The sequence below is a fragment of the Pogoniulus pusillus genome, chromosome 11, assembly GCF_015220805.1.
Source record: "Pogoniulus pusillus isolate bPogPus1 chromosome 11, bPogPus1.pri, whole genome shotgun sequence".
Classification (NCBI taxonomy): domain Eukaryota; kingdom Metazoa; phylum Chordata; class Aves; order Piciformes; family Lybiidae; genus Pogoniulus; species Pogoniulus pusillus.
The window spans coordinates 13,791,176-13,805,834 of record NC_087274.1 but is presented as its reverse complement, the minus strand read 5'-3'; the positions used below and the strand labels follow the sequence as shown (position 1 = coordinate 13,805,834).

Below are 14,659 nucleotides of genomic sequence, written 5' to 3'. Positions count from 1 at the left end.
TTTTCATTTTCGTTTTTGTTTTATTTTTATTTTTATTTTTCTCTTTTTTTTCCCTTTTTCTTCTCTTTCTCTTTCTTCTCTTTCTCTTTCTCTTTTTCTCTTTCTCTTTTTCCTTCTCTTTCCTTTTCCTGACACTAACTTCCCTTTAAATTTGACCCTGGACCTAAATGGCCTGAAGGCTTTTTCCAGACTGTTCAGCAGCGTTTCTAACAATCAAGTGTAAGCTCCTGAGAAGTGGAGAATGTTTGATTTAATCATAAAACCTTTGAGCCTGCTGACACTTTTTGAGAAAACAAGCCCTGACCCTACTCTCATCACCTGTTGCCATGTGTCCTCACTGATTCTCTTCCTGCTGCGTGCATGGCAGTGCTATGGTGTCTTGGGCCCATCGCAGTGGGACACCTTCACCAGTCTGAGTGTGGGCATTTTAAGTGACTATGCTTTTTAATTCTGGGCAGTCATGATGTAACAGGCCCCATCTGGAATATTGCATCCAGTTCTGGGCTCCCCAGTTCAAGAGGGACAGAAATCTGCTGGAGAGAGTCTAATGGAGGGCTACAGGGATGCTGAAGGGACTGGAGCGCTGCCTGATGAGGAAAGGCTGAGAGCCCTGGGGCTGCTTAGTCTGGAGAGGAGAAGGCTGAGAGGGGATCTGATCAACGTCTATAAAGAGCTGAGTGCTGGGGGTCAGGAAGGAAGGGACAGGGACAGCCTCTGCTCACCTGTGCCCTGGGACAGGACAAGGGGCAAGGGATGGAAACTACAGCACAGGAAGTTCCACCTCAACGTGAGGAAGAACTTCTTGACTGTAAGGGTCCCAGAGCTCTGGCACAGGCTGCCCAGAGAGGTTGTGGAGTCTCCTTCTCTGGAGCCTTTCCAGCCCTGTCTGGATGTGTTCCTGTGTGACCTGCTCCAGATTCTCTGGTCCTGGTCTGGCAGGGAGGTTGGACTGGAAGCTCTCCAGAGGTCCCTTCCAACCCCTAACATACAGTGAGCCTGTGAACAGAGAGTCTCAACATTAATAAGCAGCTTCCAGCTGTTCCAGATTTAGTTTTTTTGTCAAACAGACGCTGATTTAAGCAAGGAATATGAATGTGTCCCTTGCAGTTTCCCTTTTCAGATTTTTAAGCTGCAGACAACAACTCGTGTGCCACTGTACCTGTTCCTTGAAGTGACACCTCTGTGTCCTCGTTCACAGTGTGATGCTGCCTATTCTGCTGGTAAAGGCTGTAAAATACATGTAGGAGGTGTCTGTTTCCCCACTTCTTGTTACCCAACATGAAAGTCTTGGCCCTAGAATTCAGCCTTGAAAGCACTGTTGTCTTCATGGGACAGCTGAAATGTCATCTTGGCCAACACAGAAGTCCAGCAGTGTGTTTCCATAGGGGACCTCCTAGTCCTTTACGTGATCACCATTAAGAGGATAGGTGAAAATCAGAATAGCTTCTCCTTTCACCACTGTGATTTTGGCACTTCTGGTGTGGAGATTTGAATCATTTCCAGCATCCTTAAAACTTCCATGCAGTCACTTTACCTCTTTTGCACTCTGTTTTTTCATTTGAGCTGAATCTCAGTGTCTCAAGTTCATGTAGCTTGGCAGTCTGCTGTCAGCAGGCATCACCTTGTCCTGGATATCCCATGAAGTGTGCTGTGTAAACACACAAAGTGGCTCTGCACAGAGCAGTGTTTTGTGCAGGCTGCCAGACTGGAGTTGCTGGGAGTTTTGGAGATTGGAGGTGCTGGAGAGGCTACATGGACTGGCAGGGCTGGCATCCAAGTGACCTCTGGCCATCACCCAAATTTTTCCTCAGTGTGAAATGCAGCATCAAAGTCAGAGAACCTCAAAGCCAGAAGCTGTTTAAACCCCTTTGCACCCTGCATGCCTTCAGATAGTTACCTATAACATCGTCATTGCTGACAGACCTTTGTTTCCCATATGTGCCCTGCCCTGGGAGGATGAACTGCAGCACTGCTTACTCGTGGGAAGCTGCCAGCCTGCTAAGATAAGTGGCAGAGCAATTGTTTGCAGGTTCTGAAGCCATCCCATTATAGTTACAATCAATGGCTCCGTGTCCCAAGTAGAGACCAGTGCCAAGTGGTGTCCCTTGGGGGTCGATACTGGGACAGGCAGTGTTTAACAACTCCGTCAAGGTCATGGACAGTGGGATCAAGGCTTCCTCACCAGGTTTGCCAGTGACACCAAGATGAGTGGTGCAGTTGACACATAGGAGGGAAGAGATGCTAGGGGGACCTTAACAAGCTTGAGAAGTGCATGATCCTTCATGTGGTTTGGGTCACACCCAAGCACAAATACAGGCTGAGTGATTAATGGATTGAGAGCAGCCCTGTGGGGAAGGACTTGAGGATGTCAGCAGCACTGACGCTCAGCCCAACCCAGCAGTGCTCACTGGAAGCCTAAAAGGCAAACTGTGTCCTGGGCTACCTCCAAAACAGTGTTCCTAAGGGAGGGCTTTCTACCCCTCTATTCCACTCTTGTGAGATCCCACCTGGAGTGCTGTGTTCTGCTCTGGGGCTGCCAACATAAGAGGGACCTGTTAGAGAGGGTCCAGAGGAGGCCCTTGAAGATGATGAGAGGTCTGGAATCCCTGTGCTGCAAGGACAGCCTGGAAAAGTTGGGGTTCAGAATGGAGAAGAGAAGGCTCCGAGGACACCCTAGAGCAGCCTTTCAGCACATAAAAGGGCCTGCAAGAGAGATGGGGACAGACTTTATACAAGGACTTGTGATAGGGCAAGCAGTGATGGCAATGAACTGAAAGAGGAGAAATTTAGATGTTAGTAAAGAGTTCTTCATGGTGAGGGCACAGGCTGCCCAGGGAGACTGTGGATGTCCCCTGCCTGGAGGTGTCCAAGACCAGATTGGATGAGGCCTGGAGCAACCTAGGCTGGTGGGAGGTGTTCCTGCCTGTGGCAGCAGGGTTGGAACTGTATGAGCTTTAAGGTCCTTTCCAACCCAGACCAGTCTGTGACACTGTTTTATTTGAGACAAAATGTGCGGCTGTGTCAACATGGAAGTATGGCTGTGTCCACGGTGCTCTGTGAAGCAGAGCAGAGCCTTTTCTCTGTCTGCCCCTGTGCACTGTGCTGGCCCAGGGTGGTGCCTGTTGGACACTGTTGGGAAGTAGAGATTTGGCTTCAGGTTCCTAGCCAGTATTTTTAAGGCATTTGAGCTGATGAGTGTGAATCACAGAATCAACCAGGTTGGAAAAGATCTCTAGGATCGAGTCCAACCTATCAGCTAACCATTCTCATTGATTAAACCATGGCACTAAGTGCCTCATACAGGCTCCTTTTAGACACCTCCAGGGATGGGGACTCCACCACCTCCCCGAGCAGCCCATTCCAATGCCAATCACTCTTTCCATGAAGAACTTCTTCCTAACATCCAGCCTGAACCTGTCCTGGTACAGCTTGAGGCTGTGTCCTCTTGTTCTGTCCCTAGGTCCCTGAGAGGAGAGACCAACTCCACTTGGCTACAGCCTCCTTCAGGTAGTTGTAGACAGCAATGAGGTCTTCCCTGAGCCTCCTCTTCTCCAGGCTGAACAACTCCAGCTCTCTGGGGATTTCCTGCAAGACTGAGAGGAGTCTCCTAAGGGTGCTGAGCCAGTGCACACTGGCAGCCTATGGTGTAGGAGCATTGCAGTGCCTATCAGCAGCTCTGCATATCCCTGCTTGTACTGGCTGGTCCTGGAGGAAAGGTGCCAGCTCCTCTCCTGTTGCTGGGCTTTAGAGGATGGCAGGATCTGCTCACAGGCTTTTAGATCTGGTGATCATTGAATGGAGAAGGGAGAGCAGCCCAACCTACCTAGCAATAAAAGCAAGGCAAAATGTCATGAAATAACTGAGCTGGCAGGGAAGAGGCAGGAGAGAGCTTTAGCACAGACAGAAAATAGCCTCAGTGAAATGCCCTCATGGAAAGGCTTTGTGGTAGAGGCTGTGGTGGTGACAGGTGAGCACTGTCGTGTGCCTGTCCTGCTCTGAACTGAGCTGATGTTTCATAGCTCCTGATGCGTGGCCCTTCTGATGGGGAAGGAGCAAAGGGCTTCCAGCAGCTCCCTCTGGATGGTGTTGGGACCTTGTGGCTGCTAGAGGCTGGCTGTGGGTAGAGATGCAGACTCAACAGGCTGCTGCCTGCAAAGTGATGGTGAAGTGGTCTCCAGCCTGCTGCAGTCTGACTGGGAGCTAGGAGGATGCCTGGGGGAAGTTGCATGGTTTAGTATCTGTCTGAGGTGACAACCAAGGACACCAAAATTACAGGGTCCTCAGCCTCTCTGGCAAGCTCTGGACAGGGTGATTTTTGTGGAAGTGGGTGGGGGAAGCTCTTGCATTGCACACAGGACAGCCACTGGAACTTCGGCACAGGCAGACAGCAGCAGGGCCAGTGCTGGTTTGTAGGGACAGCCTTGTATCAGCTAAAGGCTTTGTCTGCATTGCTCAGCCTGGTGGCTTTGCATGGTGTCAGCACTTTGCAGCATGTTTCTGTGTCCTTTTTGATCCTCTCTGAATAGCCCAAAGGCAGGTTCAAGGCCTACGCTGTCTTTAGGTCTGTTCGTGCAACTGTGCTGACCCTACCCACAGCTGTGGGGTTGCATTTTCTGTGCACATTAATTGTTCCAAAATGCTCCCAGACCTATAGAGTTACACCTTCAATCCTGCCAGCTTCAGGTTCTGTTGGCTCCTTAATTAATATCCAAAGCCTTTTAGAGACCATTGAAGCTGTGGGTGTGCTAAGAGGGGCTGCTGGGGTGTGCCTGCTTGGCAGAAATTGTAGGTGAGTGTCATGTGCTGGCAGCAAGCTCAGACTCTTGCCAGTGCGTCCCCTGAAGGGCTTCAGTGTGTCCAGAGTTACTCTGCAGCACATTTGGCAGTGCCTGTCACACTCTTCACTTCCACCCTGCTTTTATCAGGCTATTTTCTACAGAGATAACTTAATGAGCACTTTTTTCTGCCTCTGTTTAATGCCTGTGGGGAGTGCTGTGTCACAAACCACTGAGGCTTAGCTGACTTTAGAGACCTTCCTGTCCTTTTTTTCAGGGAAGGGCTGTGCACTGAGAAAATACCATTCTTTGTTGTAATCCTGTGAGAGACTAAGATAGGCAAGGTTTTCTGAGATGTGTCCATAGTGCCCTCAGTGTTCCCTGCCACTCCTGCTGATTCTTGTGTTCAGTCATGCTCAAACTGCTTCACATCAGGATTTTTGCCACGGTTTGTTAAAGATCCAGGAGAACTCCCTATATGGCTCTTTCCCAATGCAGCAGGTTTTCTTCTTCAGGTTCTTCACCCTGCTTGCTCAGAGGAGCTTCCTGGGAATACTTAGCTGCTGTTTCCATGCAACAACTGATTTTTCTTCGCTAATGTGCATTCTGTGTGGATTTTCTGATTGTACATAACCTTTCATTTGCATATTTCTCATCAACAGCTAAATTCCTTTGTCTTCTGACTCTCTTTTGCTTCCTTTTGCAGATAAACTGTGTAACTTTCCCCCACCCTGACGTAATGCCAGAGCAGCAGTTGCTGAAACCTTCCGAGTGGAGCTACTGCGATTATTTCTGGGTAAGTGGGCAGACAGGCACATGTCGTAGCTTCCAAAGCTAAGCTTCCAAAACAAGTGGAGCAAACAACTTGATTTGGGAAACAAGGTAAAGGAGATGTTGGGCTGTGGTGCAGTGTGTTAAGGCAGCACCAGGGAGACTGAGAACACCAGCGAGGATCAGACTGAAACCATTTAACTGGTGTCAGATGTATCACGAAATCATAGAATTGCCTATTTGTGTGGGCAGTTAGCAGAAGAGTGCCCCAAAAGGGAAAGTCAGCTGTCAGGAGATGGTTTTAGTCAGGAGATGGGAATAATGCAGGTCAAACCACCTCAAAGGGGCTGTGCAGCAGGAGAGTGAGGTGGCTGGCAGGGAATAGTGTTTTGGCGTTTCCCAGATCATCAGGGATGGGGATGCATCCCATTTAAAATAAGCAGATAGTTCCATATTTTGTGCTCGATTGTAAAAGTAACTCCCACAGGACATTCCAGAGGGGGGGCATGATAAATGACTTTTTTAAAGGATGAGATTTGTGAGGGAGAGGCCCATTAGTAGCTGTTAAATTGAGTAACTTAATGCAGCCTTCAGCACGGGAAGTCTCCAGTGACTGCGTTTCTGTGTGTGCCCTCTTGTGCTTGGCTCTGCTTTCAGAACCCTGAATTCGATTAAATGGAAACAGTAGTTCTTGGAGGGTGGAGCTGACAGGAAAATTCTCCCTCTGGAAAACTGTTTTCTGGGAGGTGGGAGTGATACTACTTCAGCAGTGAAAGTTAGGTGGATTTCCCATGTGCTTTCTGTTCTCAGTTACCTGAAGTATTTCCATTTTTGACCAAAGGGAGTTTCACTTCCAGCGTTGTGCAGCTGCTGGAGGCACAGCAGCCTTTTTTCCCTTCGGATCTGCTCAGTGCTGGTGTGAGGACTCATGGCAGCAACTTGCTCAGATATGCTGACACCCTTGCAAATGGTCATGTTTCTATCCCATCAGAGTTTCCTTGGCGACTCCCAGTCTCCTGATCCCAAGGAGCAATAAACCATTGATGGTCTAGAGGCTTGCCTATGTGTTGCAGAAGTTGCTTCCCTTCCTTAATTCTTTCCATTTAGGCTTGGCTGCTGCTTGGCTGCTTGGGTTTAGGCACATTTTGCCCCACTTAAAGCTGCCTTTCTTCTGCAAACTTTTATCCTGCCACAGCTCCACTCCTCCACTCCCAGGACTTTCCTCTCATTTGGCCTTGTTGTCTATGGTCTGGCTGTGACTCATCTTCCTTCTTTGATCAGCTCCACTCCTGTTGTTGCAGCTGCCTAGTCCTAGCCTGGCATCCTACAAGTTTCATGCATTGATTCATGTGGCATTCTCCTGTGCAGGTGTGCAGCACCCAGTATATTGGAGCAGAAGCTGTAGTGCTTAGGGAAGTGTTCTTTGGGCCTGTTTATTACAAGAAGGTGGGAAATTGCATTCTGAATTAGAGAAAAGCAGAGGAGAGGGAGAAGAAAGGCAGCAGAGAGAAGACTGTGCCAGTCCTTGTAGAAACCCGAAAGTCATTGGAGCCAAGGGTGGAAAGAGCTGTGTAGGAAACAGTGAAAGGTGAGATGTGTGGCAGTAATCTGCTGAAGCAGTTGCTGTTTTCCCCTGCTTGGCAGCAGGTGTGTGCAGACTGGCTGTGTTTTTCTGAGTTCAAATCAGGGTTGAACATGACAGTCCATTAAAAGCCATGCAAGGCTGCCTTTGCCTTGGAAGGAGCATCCCCTCCTCTCCCGCAGCAGGTCCCTCATGCTGGCTACAGGATCCCTTCTCTTTGCAGGCTGAGCCCGCAGGGTGTTACCAGGTATGAAAGGCCGTGAGCAGAAGGGGAAGCTGCTTTGACATCAGCTCTGTCTGTGGTTTTGATCTCCATATCACACTTTGGTGAACCTCCTTTTTCCTTCCAGGCTGACAAGAAGGACTCACAGGGGAACAACACAGTGTCAGGATTTGAAATTCTGCTTCAAAAGCAACTTAAAGGGAAGCAAATGCAAAAAGAAATGGCAGAGTTCGTTCGAGAAAGGTAATCAGCTATTTACTGTCAAAAGTAACTACTGATGGCAACTTTTTTCTCTTTGGTACCTTAAGGCTGTGTAGGCTACTAGTACTTAAAGTTCTTTAGTGTCTGTCCACGCTCTCCATCCAGCTCTCAATTCTCTCCTGCAGTGCCTGTCTCAGTCATGCTGTCCATTTAAGCTGCAGACTCAAGGGGAACACGTGGCCATGGGACAAACAGAGCAGAGGTGATGTTTAGAAAGGAAATACATTGTCTGAAAATGGAGAAGCAGTTTTCTGTCATGTAGCACAGGCAGAGTCTTCTCGAGGGAGATGTAAAACAGCATCACTTGAGGCTGGAGCTGGTTGTGGAGCTAAACTACACATACAGACACTTAGAGTGAACCCCAAGTCATAAAGGCAGATGTCACTACCAGAAAGTGCTGTTAGTGCCATGGAATAGCACTGAACACCAGGCAAGCAGCTCAAGTAGAGGAGATGCTATGACATCATTACTCTTATGCAGTGTCACTGTTATGTCAGATTGCTTGTCAGATGCCCAAGCCAGTGTAAATTATCTTGAGAATGACTCTCAGAGCTTCAGAATGGCCCACAGGGAACAAGCAGTTTACTCTCAGGAGGAAGGCAGAGCAAACTGATGGATGTTCTCTCCTAGAGGTAATTGCACCAGTTGGAGGAGCTGCTTTGCTCTCTTACTGTCTCTGTGTTGGTGCTTGCTGCTGCTGAGCTGGCATTGCCTGCCTGCTTCACTGCTGCAGACACAGCATGGCTCTGCCCGTGTCAATCAATAGTGGTGGAAGCCATGAGCAGGGCAACACCTGTGTTAGTGTTTGGAGGGCATTTCAATTGGGCTGAACTTGCAGATAGCTGCTTCCATTTGGAGTTTTCTTTCTCCCTTTTGTCTTTTTTTGCATAATAGGAATGTAGCAGCAGGGTAGAAGTGCTAAGTATAGCACAGGCAGTAAACACAGCCTGACACAAGAGGTGCAGAGTGCCCAGCATCCATGTGTGGTTCCTATTGCCTTTGGCATATGACAGTTGCCTCTGATCCATAAAGAAGTGTAACTAGAAGATGTAGGCAGAAGACCCCACCTGGAGTACTGTGTACAGTTCCGGAGCCCCCAATACAAGAAGGACACAGAACTGTTAGAGCGAGTCCAGAGGAAGGCCATGAAGATGCTCAGAAGGCTGCAGCAGCTCTTCTGTGAAGACAGGCTACAAGAGTTGGTGCTCTGCACCTTGGAGAAGAGAGCTTCAAGGACACCTTGTAGTAGCCTTTCAGTATCTGAAGGGGGCCTACAGGAGGTCTGGGACCTATTTACAAGGTCTTTTAATGACAGGATGAGGGGTAATGGGTTTAAACTGAAAGGAGAGATTTAAGCTGGATGTGAGGAAGAAGTTTTTTCCAGTGAGAAAGCACTTTCTTTCCCGTGGTGAGATACTGGCACAGGTTGCCCGGGGAGGCTGTGGATGCTCCCTCCCTGGAGGTGTTCAAGGCCAGTTTCGATGAGGCCTTGAGTGACCTGTTCAAGTGGGAGGTGTCCCTGCCTATGGCAGGGGGTTGGGACTATATGAACTTTGAGGTCCCTTCCAACCTAAACCAATCTATGAGTCTATGAAAGGGCCAGCTGGCAAAGGAAAAGTACAGTTGAGAAATAATCTTGCTGAGCTGGAAGATAAGGAGAAGGCAAGCAGAATTGCAGTAGCCTTGACCAGGGAAAAGAGGAGGAAAGCTACTCCAAAGAAGGATACATGTAATGAGATTTGAGAGAACCAGAAGAAAGGAGCATTCAAGAGGGAGATAAAGCTGGCAGGAAATGAGAGAGAGCAAGGAGAGAGCAGCTCTGACCCTGGGAAGAGGCATGTTTGTGTCCTCAGTGGACTGAAAGGGGAATGTGTTTTTCTTCTGTTTGGACCAAATGATTCAGGGTTACTCTTTGGAAAAGGCGGAAGGCAGTGATGAGCTGGGGAGGTTATTCATGGAAATGAGAGCTCAGGCCATTGGGAGAGCTTTGACTTTCCCAGCTAAGAGGGAAAGAGTACTGATAAGAATTCCATGATGAGCAGCAGGTGTCTGAGGGCACACAAGACCCTGTTGGTATGGTTTGTGTGGCCAGAGAAGTTCTCTCCATCTGTACAAGCAGACTGCTGGAGGAGAGGTTCAGGCAGCTAATGAAAACAGCTTTGAACAGGAAGCTGGGATGAGACATAATAGCCAGATTTCTTCACCAGCTAACCAGCAAGAGGCAAGACTAACTGAAATATAGTTTATCAAGGAAATGTTGTTAGAGGAGCTACTTGTAAATAGCAATCCAAGGCTGTGCAATTTTCTGTTCATTCAGTTCTTGTTGACAAAGGTAGGGTTATGATAAAGACTTTGAATTTTAAATGAGACCTGGAGAAAGGGGGGAAATAATTACTAAATTGACTGAACTGAAAGATCAAGAGTGTGGGTGGGAAATAAGAGAAGAATTACTTTGCATCAAAAGCAAAAATGTGGTCCTGCATGTGCATTCAAGTAAGCACTCCAAAACAGTCAAGAAACTCTACAGACTATCCTGAGCAACATCAGTCTCTCTTGAGTGTGAGAAGCTGTGTTTTTATCAGGAGAGGAGCACTGCCTTTTGCTTCTGGCCACTCACTTGTAAATTGAGCTGGGCTGTGCTTGGAAAATTACAAATAAATAGGAGATTGCTTAGCTGAATGAGGAGAAACACAAGTAGGGGAATGGCTGCAGGGATCTACTTGAGAGTCCAAGGGAGGGCTACAAGGATGTTGAAGGGACTGGAGCACTGCCTGATGAGGAAAGGCTGAGAGCCCTGAGGCTGCTTAGTCTGGAGAGGAGAAGGCTGAGAGGGGATCTGATCAACGTCTATAAAGAGCTGAGGGTCAGGAAGGAAGGGACAGGGACAGCCTCTGCTCACCTGTGGCCTGAGACAGGACAAGGGGCAAGGGATGGAAACTACAGCACAGGAAGTTCCACCTCAAGATAAGGAAGAACTTCTTGACTGTAAGGGTCACAGAGCACTGGCACAGGCTCCCCAGAGGGTTGTGGAGTCTCCTTCTCTGGAGCCTTTCCAGCCCTGTCTGGATGTGTTCCTGTGTGACGTGAACTAGATTCTCTGGTCCTGCTCTGGCAGGGAGGTTGGACTGTTGGACTGGAAGCTCTCCAGAGGTCCCTTCCAACCGCTAACATTCTGTGATCTTGTGAATCTGATGAAGGTCTCTCTAGCCCACTGACATGCATCTGACCATGGTGGTGCAGACTGCATCAAAGAAGAGCAGGCAAATCTCAGTACTTTCTCTTTCCAATAACTAGATGCTTGGGGATTTCCAGAGCCAGTGTTTGCCTTAGGTCTGCCATACTCATCAGATCCTTGCAAGCACCTTCTGCTGTTTATCTAATCCTTTTGAACCTTTTAATATTTGTGACCACTGCAGCTGTTTGTAAGAGGCTTTTCCAGTTCATGCACTGCAGGAGTGATTCTGCTTCTGTTGTCTGAGCATTTAGTTGTTGCCTCTTGGTTTGGAGAACCAGTGTACAGAGACTCACGGTCACTGTTCTCACACAGTGACAGTCATGCAGATGTCTGTCACATACCCTCTATCACCTTTTCTTCACGTTCCCTTCGTTGTCTTAATCTATTTATTTTCTACCTGCATGGCAGTCACATCAGATCATCTTTGCCTCCCTTTGCACCTCTCTGGTTTTCCTTCATCCATTGTAACCTGTCATGGCTGAAGCTGTTGGAGTGTGGGCACACAGAGTGCTTTAGTAGAAAAGAAAATAGCCACCTGCAAGAGAACAGGGAATAAATAGCCAGAGAGCAGCTAGAACTGATGAAGTCAAGGCAACATGGGACAAAATACCCTTGCAGTCTGCAGTGCTTCTGACTACACAGGGAGTGAAATTCTGGAACTTTTCCAGCAAGTCCAGGTTCCTTTAGTGAGAAGGTGGAGGCTGTGTGGGTTTGTGGAGGAGGGCTCAGAGCTCCCTGTGTGCGCATTTGTTGGTGTTCCAGTCGCTGCAGGCCAGAGGCTGCAGGATGTTTGTTTCAGCCAGAGCCAGGAGGTGTTATTTTTCATTTTTGAAGTGTATCTTCTGCTTGTTTTTTTTGCCTCTTTTGAGTTGTTCCAGGTGTTTTACCTACACAGGACACCAGGTTGCGGCTGAATGATTTATGCCTTGTAACTGAGCTGTTAGCAATAACCAGTGCAGATGACACCAAGCTAGGAGCAGGTGTTGATCTGTTGGAAGGTAGGAGAGCCCTGCAGAGGGACCTGGACAGGCTGGATGGGTGGGCAGAGGCCAATGGGATGAGATTTAACAAGGCCAAGTGCAGGGTTCTGCACTTCGGCCACAATAACCCCAAGCAGTGCTACAGGCTGGGGACTGAGTGGCTGGAGAGCAGCCAGGAGGAAAGGGACCTGGGGGTACTGATAGATAGTAAGCTGAAGATGAGCCAGCAGTGTGCCCAGGTGGCCAAGAGAGCCAATGGCATCCTGGCCTGCATCAGGAACAGTGTGGCCAGTAGGACAAGGGAGGTTATTCTTCCCCTGTACTCAGCACTGGTCAGGCCACACCTTGAGTACTGTGTCCATTTCTGGGCCCCTCAATTCAAGAAAGATGTTGAGGTGCTGGAACATGTCCAGAGAAGGGCAACGAAGCTGGTGAGGGGCCTGGAACACAAATCCTATGAGGAGAGGTTGAGGGAACTGGGCCTGTTTAGCCTGGAGAAGAGGAGGCTCAGGGGTGATCTTATTACTGTCTACAACTACCTGAAGGGGCATTGTAGCCAGGTGGGGGTTGGCCTCTTCTCCCAGGTAACCAGCAACAAAACAAGGGGACACAGTCTCAAGTTGTGCCAGGGTAGGTATAGGCTGGATGTTAGGAAGAAGTTTTTCACAGAGAGAGTGATTGGCATTGGAATGGGCTGCCCAGGGAGGTGGTGGAGGCACCGTCCCTGGGGGTCTTCAAGAAAAGACTGGATGAGGCACTCAGTGCCATGGTCTAGTTGACTGGCTAGGGCTGGGTGATAGGTTGGACTGGATGATCTTGGAGGTCTCTTCCAACCTGGTTGATTCTATGATTCTATGATTCTATTCTTATTTTTTAGGGTAATTCCTCCTAGACAGACAGTTTGCCCTATTACTATTGCTGTGCATCTGCAGTCCAAGTAACACTTGAAATCTGAGAGTCTGGGCCAAATCTGGGAGGAGTGGGGAGCAATTCCATCAAAGCCAGTAGCTTTGTGTTAGGGCACCATGCTTAGAACAGGCACTGCTGGCAGCAGACAGTGTCTCTTCATGTGTGAAAATCCTGAGACTTACTTTTGTCTTGTGTTCCATGAGGGAGCTAGGGCTCTTTAGTTTGAAAAAGAGGAGGCTGAGGGGAGACCTCATTGCTGTCTACAACTACCTGAAGAGATGTTGTGGAGAGGCTGCTGCTGGTCTCTTGTCACAGTTAATTGGAGACAGACCAAGGAGGAATGGCCTGAAGTTGAGACTCTGGAGGTTTAGATTGGACATAAGGAAAAAGTTTTTCATGGAGACTGGAATGAGCTGCCCAGGGAGGTGGTTGAGTCACCCAGCCTGGATGTGTTTAAGGGTCATTTGGATGTGGTGCTTAGGGCTATGGTTTAAGGTGAATCTTGTAGAGTAGGGTTCTAGGTTGGACTTGGTGATCCTGAGGGGCTTTTCCAGCCTGGGTGTTTCTGTGCTTCTGTGATCCTGTAGTACTTCAGTTTTTGATAAGCCGTAGCAATATCAAGGAAAAGATGCGTAGGGCTTTAAATTCATTGTTTTCACAGCCAACCTTTATGGTGGAAGGTGTTCATTGCTCTGTTCACGAGACACAGATTCTGTGAGGCTCTGTTTGCAGGGGTAGCTCAGAACAGTCAGCAGACCAGTGAGCAGCTTTTCACACATTCACAAGTAAACCACTCAAAGACATGCAAAATTCATCAAGAATAAAGTTGCATGCTGAAGGATGCAGATTGGAGCTTTGGCTGGAGACTCCTGGTAACTGAGGGAAGAGCAGTGGGACTTGGCTTGGGCTGGCCACTTGTATTTATCTCAGCTACCTTTAGACCTTTGCATCTTTAGCCTATGCTCCTTGTCCAGTGCGTAGAAACTGGCACCTCTGAGACAAGGTTAGCCTTGTCCTGAAGGAGTTATTGAAAGGAGATGTTATTTAGGTGAGATGTCCCTGGATAAGTGCTTTTCATGGTGTGGTGCTAACCAGAGTGGCCCTTGGTGCTGGGCAGCTGTATTTGCTGGTCTTGCTGCAGCAGGTGTGAGGAGCTGGCTGCTTCTGTTCTCAGGGGGGGGAGAGAAGATGACCTTCACATGCTGAGGGAGGGCTGCAGTTGTACTGTGCTAAGCTGAGCTGAGCTGGCTGTCACCTTGGGCCTCACCCCAGCTGCCTCCCACAGGGTGACTTCAGATCATACTTTCAGCAGCCCAGAATTGGCACATCTTCACCAGCTCTGCCCTGTGCTGGGGAGCAGGAAGCTTTCTGTGTCCCTAGGAAATGAGCAGCCTACAGCTCGTTTGAGGATTTCTGCTCTACCCCTGCATTCCTTCATCCTTGTTTCAAGGACAAACCATCTCCTGGTTAGCAGCAGACTGAAACATGCTCCTCAAGCATTCTGCAGACAGTCAGTGCTGCACAGCAGAAACAATTTGTCCTTGTTATTTGCTCCTCAGAACTGAAGCTTCTTCTAATTTTATCACACATGCTGTCCTCCATATATCCCTGCTCTTGCCACTGCATTTTTAGCATATGGAGGGGAGAAGCTGGTGCTGCCAAGCCCTAGAGACTGAAAGGAAAATTCCTGTGGCAAGATCTGTTGAAATGCAGAGGATTTCTTTGAATTGTATGTGTGGGTTTCAGCCTTAAAGCTTTCTTACTGATGTTTTTTTTCTTCTTTTTTTTTTTTTTGTTCTCTGTGTGTGTGAGTGTAGGATAAAGATTGAGGAGGAATATGCTAAGAACCTGTCCAAACTGTCTCAGAATTCCCTGGCTGCTCAGGAGGAAGGGTAAGTGTGTCTCTGTGGCTGTTGCAGAAGA

At 48.4% G+C, this 14,659-nt stretch overlaps 1 protein-coding gene across 3 annotated transcripts in view; it reads left to right on the top strand.

Moving 5' to 3' along the window:
- Window positions 1–14,659, top strand: part of GAS7 (growth arrest specific 7) — a 110,957-nt gene that overhangs the window by 70,337 nt on the left and 25,961 nt on the right. For all 3 annotated transcript variants that reach the window (XM_064151129.1, XM_064151128.1, XM_064151130.1), the window contains exons 6-8: window positions 5,482–5,571; window positions 7,479–7,594; window positions 14,554–14,628. In XM_064151129.1, the coding sequence (XP_064007199.1) occupies window positions 5,482–5,571; window positions 7,479–7,594; window positions 14,554–14,628 (281 nt within the window). The remainder of the gene's footprint in view (window positions 1–5,481; window positions 5,572–7,478; window positions 7,595–14,553; window positions 14,629–14,659) is intronic.